Genomic DNA, 12,650 nt, shown 5'->3' with positions numbered 1-12,650 from the left:
TCCTAATCATCTCTCCCTCCTCCCTGGGCTGTCTTGTCACTGGTGAGCATGAGACAGACTTCGGAATGTTTGCAAAGCCAGTAAATTGCCCAGGGGAGATACACCTTGGCTCCACCTGTAAGGTTTTCTGCATCGGGCTTTTCTGCTTCCGCCACTCGAGCCTGGAGCAGAAATAGAGAACAAGGGAATATCTGATCAGTGGGGAGGAATTGGCTATGAGGGGGCAGATGAAAGGACTAAGATAAGGATAAGCAAACCAGGTAGAGCCCATGTAGAGAATCCTCCCAGAAGGGCAGGAAACTGATAAGGGGATGCCCCCTGCAGTTACCAGCTGTGCCTGTGAAGGTCGTGGCAGAAAAGGGTGCACCAGGATGCAGCCAGGTGTGCTTTGACAATGCCTGATTGAAGAAGACTTCTGTGCCACTCCAAGGGTTTGCATAGTCCAGCAAACGGCAGCAACCCCTTTCCTACCCTTTGGCTAGTTTGGGGCAACACCCCCTCACACTGAATCTTATCCATCCCATGGTAGTTTTCTTCTCCTGGCCACATCACTGACCACTGACAGCAGGTTGGGGCTAGGTAGGCTTGGTGAGTTCGCTTAATATTGCCAGGTATTTGTGACAATTGCTCCAAAAGGTTGCCAACTAGAGATGGGCATGAACCAAAATACGAACCAAAATTTGTCACAAACCAAGCCGGTTCATGGTTCACGAACCAGCGGTTTGAGAGATCCCTTTTCTGACGAACCGCCACGGACTTTAGGCTGGTTCGTTTGGTTCGCTTTTTGGTTCGTCACTGCAGACAGCCTGGTGCAAATCAATCAGTTTCCTAGGCAACAGGGGATGAACTTCCTGCAGACCTTCTGCTGACCTGGAAGTGGCCTTCTGCTGGCCCAGAAGTGATGTTTTGCTAACCTGGATGTGACATTTTCACAAACCAAACAAACCGGTTTGTGAAAGTTCATGGTTCATAAAATGCGACAAACCATGAACTGCATGGTTCAGTTTTTTTCCGGTTTGTGCCCATCTCTATTGCCAACATCTCCATGGGAAGTGCCATTTATTGGCCAGTTCATAGGTGGACAGCTCTACATTGGAGCTGAGGACATTTCAAGAAGGATATGGCAGATAGGAAAAGTACCAAGGAGGGCAACAAATATGACCAAAAGGATAGAGTGCCTATCCTAGGAGGAAAGGATATAAAATCTGGGACTTTTCTGGTTGCAAAAAAGACAAGTTAGCAAGGACATGTCAGCGGTTTATAAAATTATGCATGGGTTGGAGAAAGTGGATAGACTTTTTTTCTTCTTCACCTATAATGTTAAAACTCAAGGGCACCCAATGAAGTCGGTGGGCAATAGATTCAGGATGAACAAAAGGAAATATTCCTTTATTCAACGAGTAATTAAATTGTGGAATTCAGTGATAATGGATGTTATGATGGCCACATCATCTTTATAACATGAACACTGGACCAAGGAGTCTATGAATTTCCAAAGTCCTTCATGGAAACCTAGAAGCACGAGTAATTCTGGGAAATGGAATCCCATTGATGCATGCCGTAACATACCACTACCGTGGCAACTGTGCGGGTGCCACGTGGCCTTGTAGGGCATCCCTCTGTAGGGCCTTTCCCTGTGCCAAATTTCCTGGAACATCTGCAAAATGGATGGAGGCAGTTTCTAAATGTCTGTTTGCTTTGGGGGCTGGTTGGACAATTGGATTCGTTTGTTCAGGCATTATCACCACCCTCTCCCTTCCTATAAATGTGCCTGGGAGCAGGTCCACCCTGCACAGCTTCTTCCTGGGACTGCCCTCCATCCATTCCACATCATCCAGAAAGGGAACTGCAAGCAGGTGAGATTTGGCATCTTCATCCCATCTCCCCTTTGGGTTTGAGTTTCTGCTTAGGCACTGCCAGGGAAAGTAGGTAACCAATAAAATGGAGCAATGTTCCGATGCAGTGTTGCAAAGGTTCTCTTCTGAATTTTCTGCCTGCACTTTTTCTGAAGTTTTTTCTGAAATCTGAAGGGAGAATTAATTGCCTGCGATTCAGAAGAAAACCTGAACAGGTACGGGGCCAAAAGAGACAAAAATCACCCATGCAAAAAAAGTACTGGGTCAGTTTATTTAGAGGTCTTCATCCAGAAAAGAACAATAAAGGACAGCTCAGCCACTCCTTAGAGATAAACGCACATCAGTTCCAGGGTACATATTGAAGTGTTGTGCATGAACTTGCCGGAAACAATCCAGACCATTACTCCAACACATCGTTGGTAAGTATGGCTCTAACCCTCTGCTAGACCCAAAGCCTCCAGGTGTCATGTGGGACTAGTCAATCTCACCCTCAGTGAGTGCAACCACAAAATCCTCACTTTTGAACTTTTCCGTAATGGATTAAATGCGGACTTGCTGGATAGAGCATCAATGCAGGACGACCCGCAAACCCTACTGGGTTGGATCCAATTGGCATGTGAGGTCGAAAACAGAACCCAAGTAGTACAGCTAGTTAGAGTGCAGCAGCAGGCTGGGGCGAAGAGGCCGACCACGGCAGACAGGGCCCGGGCTGCGCTGGGTCCAAAAGCTCCTATCTCCAAAACGGGGAGAGAAGCGTGATGGAGGCAAGAACTATGCCTAAACTGTGGGGGCAGAGGACATTTTGGCGCCCCTGAGCTGCCTGAAATCGGGGGAACGGACAACGATTGTGCTCTCCCATATGAACCACCAATCAGTTCTATATACAGGTCCATAGGTCTACTGTATGTCTGTCCCCATCCATCCATGTCATTGTTCTAGGGGGTGATAATTGTCTGTACAATTGTCTGTACTATGGTTTGATTTCATATCGGAAAGGCTGTGTGCATCGCTTTCGTTTCTCTCCCTCCCTGCCTGAGAAGAACTCAGCTGCGTAATCTCGGTATTTCTCTGAAGCTCCCTGAAATGACCCTGGACTGTCTGAAATGTTACTATTACTGTTATGCCTCTGCCTTGTCTAGCTCTAGTATAAACTCCAGCAAAGATTCCCTGACTTTTTCCTGCTCAAAGTTGTGGGTTAGGGAGGGGGGACTGTTTGAGTATTTATACCTGTACATTCCTTAAGCCCCATTCCTTTCAAGGAAGCTGTACTGCCTAGAAGCTTTTTCGTTTCTAAGCAAGCTGTGGACCTGCATATGGAAATGATTTGATTTCTGAATAAAAGTCATTTAATCAGGAACTTGTGTCTTGATGCAACAGCCCAGAGATCTGTCTGCTCTATTCTGTCATCCATAGCCTGACATTCACTCACACTTGCTTGCAACCTTTCCGGTTGAACACTGAAGGGCTGCTTGGATGGCCTGCAATGTTTCTATTCTAGGGAGCCAGCCAGGCTGGAGAAAGCCACCCCCCTCTTTTGCAAGGGAGGCCTAAGGGAGCTCTCTTCTTGTGCAGTTCATAAATGCCTTTGTGTGGCTGCTGCAGAGCCAGAGAGCTCCAGGCAGGCTCTCAGATGACCAAGAGTTACTGATCAGGAGGGATGTGGTGGGATGTTGCTCACATGACATGTCGTTTTCCAGGAGAAACAGAAGATGGGACAGGTTGTCTACTTTGGCCTCTGCCTCCTGGGCTGCTTCATCATTGGGTCAAGCAGCACCCCAGTGGAAGGTGAGTGTTGGGACCATCAATCAAATTGCTGCCTTCCTTTTGTTCTCGTCCCATTATATGACTGCGGGTTGATCCGGACAGTTCTAACCAGCTTTGTGGTACGGTTGTCAACCCTGGGTTGGAAAATCCCTGGAGAGTTGAGGGTGGACAATGAGTTGGGGAGAATTTGGGGAAGGAGAGACGTCAACAGGCATGTGATGCCACAGATCTCGCCCTTCAAAGCTGCCGTTTTCTCCAGGGGAACTGCTCCCTGTGGCCTGGACATCCGTCGTAGTACTGGGAAATCTCCAGGCCCCACTTATTTACAGGTGATGTTCCAGGATCAGGGGTCTTGGACTCTGATAGACAGCAGGAATGGGAGGGGGACAGGGTGAAGAGAGGAAGATGCTGGTTCCAGGGAAACAGCAGTTAACCAGCACCAGGTGAAATCGATTTTATTCCCTGGAGCCTGTTGCTAGTGCGTATTCTGAATTCCCCTGCAGAAGTTCTGCTTCAGGGAATATTTACTGTTTCTGTTGATTTGGCATGCTGGATTTTTATGCCTCGTTATCTGCTGCTTCAGTGTTTTAGTCTTTTCAGCTTTTATTTCCACTGTTCTCTCATTTTTATTGATTTTACTGAAGCTGATTGAAGCGCTGTAAATGGAGAAGTGGCTAAGAAATGAATTAGATGCAAATGAAAGAGACTGAATGGCGAGACAGACAGACAGAGAGAGAGAGAGAGAGAGAGAGAGAGAGAGAGAGAGAGAGAGATTGCACTGAGATGGGAGGAGGGGTGCCCTTTACAGTCATGGCTATACAACCTGTTCTCCAAGGAATTGTCATCTCTGTAGGAATTCCTCTTTTCATCCATTTATGTTCTGCTGGTATATATTGAATATGTCCAAGCCATTGATTGTATTGATTTACTCATGCAATTCAGCTTGAGCTTCAGGAAGAAAGATGGACTGTACATAATGTATACAAACCTGTAAATAAAGCAAGTGCAATGAAGAGGCATACATTTCTAGTGTTCTCTGAGGCTCCTCCTCAATTTTAAAAAAAACAAACAAACAGCCACACCCCAGGGAAGTGGGGCAGGGCAGAGAAAAACAGGTCACTTGAATGGGTTCTGTCTGTCTTGCGTAATTTTTAGGATTTAATTATTTGGGTATTGCCAATGGTTGGTTCTCTCTCTGTCCCCAAAGCATTTGCACAGCTAAAGAGCTCCTTTCTTCCTTGCTTCCAGACACCAGTGATGCAGAAGTGGCTGAGAAGTCTCCATGTCCTTCTGGGGCACTTTATTACAGACAGAACTGCTACGAGTTTTTTGGAACTTCAAGGACATGGGATGAAGCCGAGGTAAGTGTTGCCAAGGGGGGAAACGGGGAGAGAAAAGGGGTCAGGGAACAAGTGTGTGTAGAGGGATGTGTAATCCCCCTGCTTCAAAAGGCCAGTTTCACGAGCGTGTTCATCAAATGATTTCTCTTCATTCTACTTTTGAATTATTCTAAATGCAAAAAGTTGAACCCCAAATACTTTCGTCGAAAACACAAAGCCTGGCAGAACTTTTGAGTCCAGTGTCGTGGTTGTGAGCTACCTTTAGAACCCACCCACGTTAGTGCACTGTAAGGAAAATTAAATTTCAGATTTTTCTGCAAACCCGAGACATTTTTTAAGGTTTATAGAAAGATCTGTCTTGTCTGTTTATAGTTCCAATCTCTCAATTTAACTATCTGCAGATTGAGCCATGTTGAGAATCAGATATGATATTTGGGGATATTGGGGACAGTGGTTAAGTGGTTCAGCTGTGAATCAGCACTCTACTGGTTCGAATCCCACTACTGCCAAGAGCTCAGTAGGTGGCGTTGGGTCAGCCACTCCTCTCAGCCCAGCTCCCCAGCCGCGTTGTGGGGATAATAATAAAACTAACTTGTTCACCGCTCTGGGTGAGGCACTAATCTGTCTAGAAGGGTGGCATATAAGCTTAGTTATTATTATATTTGGACACAATCAAGTCTATGGTCTAGAGAACAGCATTCTTTATTCCCTCCATGCCAAAGGTTTCCTTGCGCTATTTTACTCTCTTGCCTGCTCTTTGGGTATCCTGGTTTCTAATCCAACCCAGCCTCACTCCCTCTCTGGGGTTACTGTCTGGAATTGCTGGAGGATTACCCGCTTTGCCTCCGTGCCAGTCTGAGAAATGAGGGGGTAAACCACCCCAACAATTCCCCAATGCAGAAAATAATGTCTCCTTTCTAGGGTTGCCAGCTTCAAGTTGGGAAATTCCTGGAGATCTGGGGGGTGAAACCTGGAGAAAGTGGGGTTTGGGGAGGGAAATGATCTTGGCATGGCATAGTTCCATAGAGTCCACCCCCAAAAGTAGCCATTTTCTCCAGGTGAACTGTTCTCTGTGGCCTGGAGATCAGTTGTAATTCCGGGAGATCTCCAGCCACTACCTGGAGGCTGGCAACCCTACTCCTTTCCCTTCTCTGCTTGCTCCCCCTGTCTATTATTCCCAGCTCCATGGGGGCAAGTGCTGTGTGGGTGCCAGAATGGCAGCTGGTATCGATGGGCCATGTGGTCCAGAAATGTATTGAAGCATCGCTCTGACAGCTTGCCTATAAACCTGGCTCTCCACAACAAACTCGTCTCTGAATATTCAAAAGTATTACAGCCTCCATTTTCTTTTCTGAGCTTGCTTTGGAGTGCCGTCACTTTTCATTTTGATCCCTGACCTCTGAGCGTCAGGATTTCATTTCCCTCCATTTGAACCTGGGCCTGAGCCCTGTTCACATGGACAAGGAAGGTTACATGTGCTGCCCTGAGCACATCTGGTCATGAGAGCTCAATCACCAGGGTTGCCAGCCTCCAGGTGATAGCTGGAGATCTCCCAGAATTACAACTGATCTCCAAGCAACAGAGACCAGTTCCCCTGGAGAAAATGGCTGCTTTGAAGGGTGAACTCTTTCGTATTATACCCCACTGAGGCCCCTCCCCTCCTCTAACCCCGCCCTCTCCAGGCTCCACCCCCCAAATCTCCAGGAATTTCCCGAGCTGGACCTGGCAACCTTGGGGGGAAGAACCATGGAGGAAGCCCAGAGTATCCGCAGGAATGCAACGAGAAGGGGAAAGTTTAGCACTCTTTCTCCACTCACCCTTTTGCTGCCAGAAATTGCCTCTTTGGGCGCTGGGCATTGTTTTGTGGCGGCAGCAGTCTGGTGATTTCATGAGTAACATTCGGTTCTCTCCTGGCAGGCCGCATGTCAGATCCTGAGACACGGAGGGCACCTGGCTTCCTTTCCCAGCATGAGGGAGGAAAAACTCGTCTCGGCTTACATCAAGCAGCGTAGCTCCACCAACTATGTCTGGATTGGTCTTAACGCTACACCGAATTTCAATGTAGGTTCCCACTTCGGACTCTCTTCATTTCTTTCCTTATCTCTGTTTCGAACACTTGAATAATAAGCTTTGGGCTGGCTTGTTCTCTCACACCTGTACCAGCCCCCTCAATCCCTCCGCATTTGAGGGCACTGTACATTTGGGGTGGCAGAAGCAGCACTGCGGATGCCATGTTGTGTTTTAGTTGGAGGGGGATGAGAGGGTGGGTCTGTTTTCCACAAGGCATTCTGGGCAGGATCAGCATCCGAGCTTGGGTGCAACCTATTGCCAGTTACAGCCAGGGCATTACCAGCCGTTTCCAGTGGAAACGAACCACCGTCCTATCCTTGCTTGCTCAGTGAGGAGGACCACGTTGCCCCTCTGTATGCTATCCGGACAAAATGTGGAGCAGTGGGGGCTGGGCCTCAAATCTAAATCCTGAGAGTCCTGCTGAGATTCCGGGGGCCGCGTGTTCCTCTAAGCCTCAGATTTAAATGTCACGCAGGGCTCCGCCTGCCACTCCTTCTTACCCATGAAAGGCCAGAAGTTCTCAAGTCTCTTTCTTTACCATCATTTTCTCTTTCTCTCTCAACAGAGACTAATCTGGGAATGGAGTGATGGAACCCTATACAACTCTGGGTCCTCTCTCTGGGACAGCCGGAGCCCCAGCAGCTCCGTGTCTTCCTCCGAGTGTATCGCCCTCTACAATGTCCAGTATTTGTCATGTACGTATGGAGGTTCTTAGCAGTCATGTGGTAGGAGGGAAGGGCCCTGATAAAGAGAAACCTTTTGCTGCCTTGCCATGGCTTTCATGACACAGGCTCTGAGCACCCAGGGCTCAGAGCTTCGCGTTGTTCTTTGTGTCTTTGTGCCCACTTCCTTCTTCTTCCCTTCGGCTGGTACAGTACCCTTCCTGCCTGCTCCCCCCTACATCTCCCTGCATGGTGTTCCCTCGCTCTAATAGTTCACTCACCTAATTACTTAATTTTTCTTCCTTGAGCCCCCCCCCCCCCCGCAAACCACCCTGTGTTCCCTCCCCCTGGCTACCTGGCAAGATTGGACATTGCCATTTATTTCCTGCAACATCTACAGGCATCGCTGTTTGCTTTCAAAAAAACTTTTTTGTTACTTTTTCATATTTTTCCCCCTACAAGGCTGGGGTTTCTCCTGGAACTGTAGGAGCCAATACCTCCCTGACCAGCCATGGGTGCCTCCACTATGCGCATGTTTTTATCTGATGGGGCCCTCCCGTGAGAGCCAGTTCAGTGCAGTAGAACGTAAAAGCAGCAGGACTCTAATTTGGAGAGCCGGGTTTGGTTCCCCACTCCTTTGCTTGAAGCCAGCTGGGTGACCTAGGTTCAGTCACAGCTCTCTCAGAGCTCTCTCAGCCCCACCCACCTCGCAGGGTGTTCAGTTGCGGGGATAATAATGACATACTTTGTGAACCGCTCTGTGTGGGTGTTAAGTTGTCTTGAGGGATGGTATATAAATTGAATGCTGTTATGTTTGATATACCATTTATGTATGAACAAAACATATAAATGAAAACAAAGGAAAGAGTGGATGGTGCCTCATACTCAATGAAGACACTGCCAGGTGAACCTTTTGAGAAGAGCACCTGGAACAAGACCTCCTTCTCTAAGGGGGGCCCTTTGTTTATATCCCATCTCTCCAGGGACCTGCCTCCTCTCTTTCATTGCTTTTCCAGCTGGTTTTGCAGCAGGTTTTGCAGCCATTTATATCTTATATGCCTACTGTGAAGATTTTATATATGATGTATATGACGTTTATGCATACCAAAATTCATATCTATATATATAATTGAGTAAGCGTGTTTCAGACAACTCACTTTATACCCTGGTGCACCACCAGAGGGCGCTGCCGCAAAGGAAAGCCCAGGTAACTCACCATATCACTCCAGAAAACGTGCCATGATGGGATGCCCAAGCAGAGAACAGGAGCAGAGCAGGTGGCAATGCCCTCCCCGCGCCTTAATCTGGCTGGTGTTAGGAGCAGAGCAGGTGGCAATGCCCACCCCCCTTCACCCAGGTGGGATCCGGAGCGGAGAAGGTGACAATGCCCATCCCCCATTAAGCCAGCTGGAATTAGGAGCGCAGCAGGTGGCAATACCCACCCCCTCCCTATCACAACTGGCATTAGGAGGTGGCAATGCCCACCCCTGCCTTAAACCTGCTGGTATCTGGAGCGGAGCAGGTGGTAGTGCCCCCCCCTTCACCCAGCTGGGATCAGGAGTGGAGCAGGTGGCTGTGCCCATTCTCTGTCTTAACCCAGCTGGTATTAGGAGCAGAGCAGGTGGCAATGCCCACCCCCCCCTTCACCCAGGTGGGATCAGGAGTGGAGCAGGTGCCAATGCCCGCCCAGCGCCTTCACCTGGGTGGGATCAGACACAGCAGGAGGCAATTCCCTTCTTCCCTTCACCCAGCCGGGACAAGAAATGTGGCAGGTGGCAGTGCCCGCACCCTTCAACCTACTGGAATAAGGCACTGAGCAGGCGGCAATGCCCACCCCATCTTCTCCCTGTCGCAATCAGGCGCCAAGCAGGCAGCAATCTCCACCCCCCTTCAACCTGCCAGAATCAGGAGCAGATAAGTTGGCAATGCCCACACCCCCTTCACCCAGTTGGGATCAGGAACAGTGCACATAGCAAAGCCCATCACCCGTGTTCGCCTGTCAGGATCAGGTGAGGAGCAGCAGGTAGTGCCTGCTCTCCCTTCACCCAGCAGGGAACAGGTGGCAATGCCCACCCATCCCCTTCACCCGGCTGGGATCAGGCTTGGAGCAGGCAGCAATGCCTGTCCCTCTTTACCCAGCCGTAATCAGGCACAGAGCGGAAGACAATGCCCGTTTTCCTTTCACCCAGCTGGGACTAGGAGGAGTGGAGCAGGTGGCAATGCCTGCCCCCCTTCACCCAGCCTGTATCAGACATGCAGCAGGTAGCAAAGCCCACCGGCCCTTCGTGTTGCTGAGATCAGGTATGCAGCAGGTGGCAATGACCCCCCCCCCCTTCACTGGCCAGGATCAGCAATGGAGGAGGGCATGTCTGCCTGTCCGCTCTCCCCTTTCTAGAGCCCGTTGTATTTTTTCCCACAACGGGCTTTGTTTCTAGTAATCTATAAAGCATATAATACCGATCTAATTTGCAACAGTTCTTTACTAACGTACAAAGACAGCAAGAGTAAGAAATATGAAATCCTCTGTCATGTTGAGTTTCCTTGTATGCTCCAAATGCATCTCCCCCCTAACAAGCAATCTTTTCCTCCTACAGCTTCTTCCAGATGGTTACAGTACAACTGTGCCGTCTCCTGGCCCTACGTATGCAAATATAAGGCCTAGAGTTAGGCCTGGAATGGCACCCCAGCCAGCACCCAGCCTCAGCGACCTGAAGGGGATAGAAGCTCCATCAGCTAAAGATTCAAATTCTTGGAGGATGTGGTGTCACTGAAGTGATTGCTTGTCCTTTTCCTGAGATTCTCTCTTTTTCCAAGTAACTTCTTTATTAACCTGCATAGATCCCTCTCTCACGCTCAGTGCAATCCTAAAAACACTGTCCTGGGGGTCAGCCCCGTTTAGTAGACTTGAGTAGCATCTTCTTTCTTAGGATTTGTATTGTTAGTCTTCTAGACCAGTATAAGGGCCTTTATTTCTATGAACCATCAGTAAAGACAAAAGTTGAATCTTTTGCACAAACTTCAAAATCCCTACCAAATGCTACAAACCAGAGTACGTTCTTATGTGAAGAAGGTTCCTCCTGGCTGAATTCACATTTTGCCTAAAATAAGATCCATTCAGCTCTTGTATAGAACATGTGCATTTGTGCTCTGCAGTTTGTGGGTGGAGCTTCCAAGCTGCACATTAAAACATAGATCAAACCTGTCTATGAATTTAAAAGTGCCCTTTGAAGAGTTGTGAGTGAAGCCCCTCGATGCTTCTTGATTCTCTGGCCTGGTCCTGCCTTCTGTGCTGTCTCTTGCTGATGGAATGATAATAAATTCTCTGCTGAACATACAAGTCTGAGAGTGTCTCCTTTGTCATGATCCAGCCTTTGAGTAGAGTGGGTGGGTGGGCTACATGGAGTCTCCTTGTCCCCGAATGCTCAAAAGTTTAGCTTGACTTCCTTTTGCTAATCCCATCAGAATTTCATTAAAATTGTGTTATTTTACGTGTTTTGCTCTGCTCACTTCTCAGTTTCTTCTGAGGGCGGCTCTAGACGATATGTTTCTGCATGAGCGTGCCCTGGTTTTAACGTGCCCCCAAGTCACGTATCAGCTGAGGGGAACTGCTTCTTTTTTTAAAAAAAAGAGAGCTCAAATGAGCTCGGAGTAGCTCCTGCCCTCCCCCAGTACCATGACCTTGCAAGAAAACTGCACGTGAAGGGAGTTTTCACTGATTTTGCAGCTCCACGTGGAACAGCAAAATCGGCAAAATAACGCCCGCCCCCCCCCCCCACACACAGAGTCTTCCTACATGAGACATCTGACACGTGAAGAACACGTGTCGGGAGATACAATGGTAGCCGGGAAGGGTAGTTTAAAAAGTCAGAGCCACAGAAACATTTTCAAAGGAATTTCTTTTGGTGGAAGTGGACCTAGGGGCATAAGAAGAGCTTGGCAGACCAAAAAACCACCTTGTCCAGCCATACAGACACTTTCTGGAGCTCCCAAATCAGGGTATGGAGACAACTTCCTTGCCGCACTCGTGTCTCCAATGTTTAGTATTCAGAGATGCAGCATAATAGCTGAATCCCCGGTAGACGTATCTTCCATTGATTTGTCTTTAGAAACAAAGATGAGTGAGTGGCCATCACAACATCTGGTTTTGACATATACGTAGATGCAACACCACTAAATAGGGACATCGGTTATGCAGTGATACTGTTTACTGGACAAAAGGCTGATGTCTGCAGGCAACAGGCCTTGCCCAGGGACACAGGGCCCTGCAGTGACCTGGAAAGACACAGCTGTTAGCTGCAGGATCCTTCCCTTTGTCCGCTGCGTGCCCTTCTAATATTGCCGTGTCTGATATCCCACCTGTTTTCCCTATCCTTATCTTACGGTTTTTCTTTAATCCCTTGTTCCCACATGAAACGTTTTCTCTAAATTCCTGCTTGAGGCATGGGGGAGAAGGAAACGGGCAGAAAATCTGTATCACAACCCTTGGTATTATTAATACTAATAATGGACAGTTCACTGCTACAAAAGATAAGATAAGACCTGCTGGATGACATCCAGATCTGTGTAGCAACGACAGCCTATTTCACCCTGTGGCCAACAGATGGTCCGGGGGAAACCCTGAAGCAGGAAGTAAAGGCATCCAGTGTTGCTGCCCCAGTCTTTGGACTTCCCTTGCAGGGAAGCTACTCCAAAGTCATTTGGGTTTCCCTTTACTGCACCCTTTCTAATGCTGATATCTCCTTTGAGACTATCAGAACTGCACCTCGTATTCCAGATGTGGCTGCACACAGACACCAATGGAATTCTCCTCCTTCAATAGGTTCCCGTGCAAACCTTTGCTAGTGTTGATTGCCTGAACCTAGAGCTGAAGTACATGGGCAGGTGAAGATGTCTTGCTGGTACGCTCACTGCTTAAACTAGATGGACCACTGATCTGATCCAGAAGGTGAATTGCCTAA

The 12,650-nt window shown here is 48.3% G+C and overlaps 1 protein-coding gene across 1 annotated transcript; it reads left to right on the top strand.

The window, feature by feature from the left end:
• Positions 1-1,776: 1,776 nt before the first annotated feature.
• Positions 1,777-11,029, top strand: LOC129335941 (snaclec rhodocytin subunit alpha-like). Its single transcript, XM_054988835.1, has 6 exons — positions 1,777-1,856; positions 3,554-3,641; positions 4,869-4,981; positions 6,878-7,021; positions 7,596-7,725; positions 10,287-11,029. Exons 2-6 carry the CDS (start codon positions 3,566-3,568, stop codon positions 10,352-10,354), a joined length of 531 nt encoding a protein of 176 aa, XP_054844810.1. The 5' UTR covers positions 1,777-1,856; positions 3,554-3,565; the 3' UTR covers positions 10,355-11,029.
• The last annotated feature ends 1,621 nt before the right edge of the window (positions 11,030-12,650 follow it).

This window comes from Eublepharis macularius, chromosome 9 (genome assembly GCF_028583425.1).
Source record: "Eublepharis macularius isolate TG4126 chromosome 9, MPM_Emac_v1.0, whole genome shotgun sequence".
Taxonomy (NCBI): domain Eukaryota; kingdom Metazoa; phylum Chordata; class Lepidosauria; order Squamata; family Eublepharidae; genus Eublepharis; species Eublepharis macularius.
This window is presented reverse-complemented; position numbering and strand designations above follow the sequence as displayed.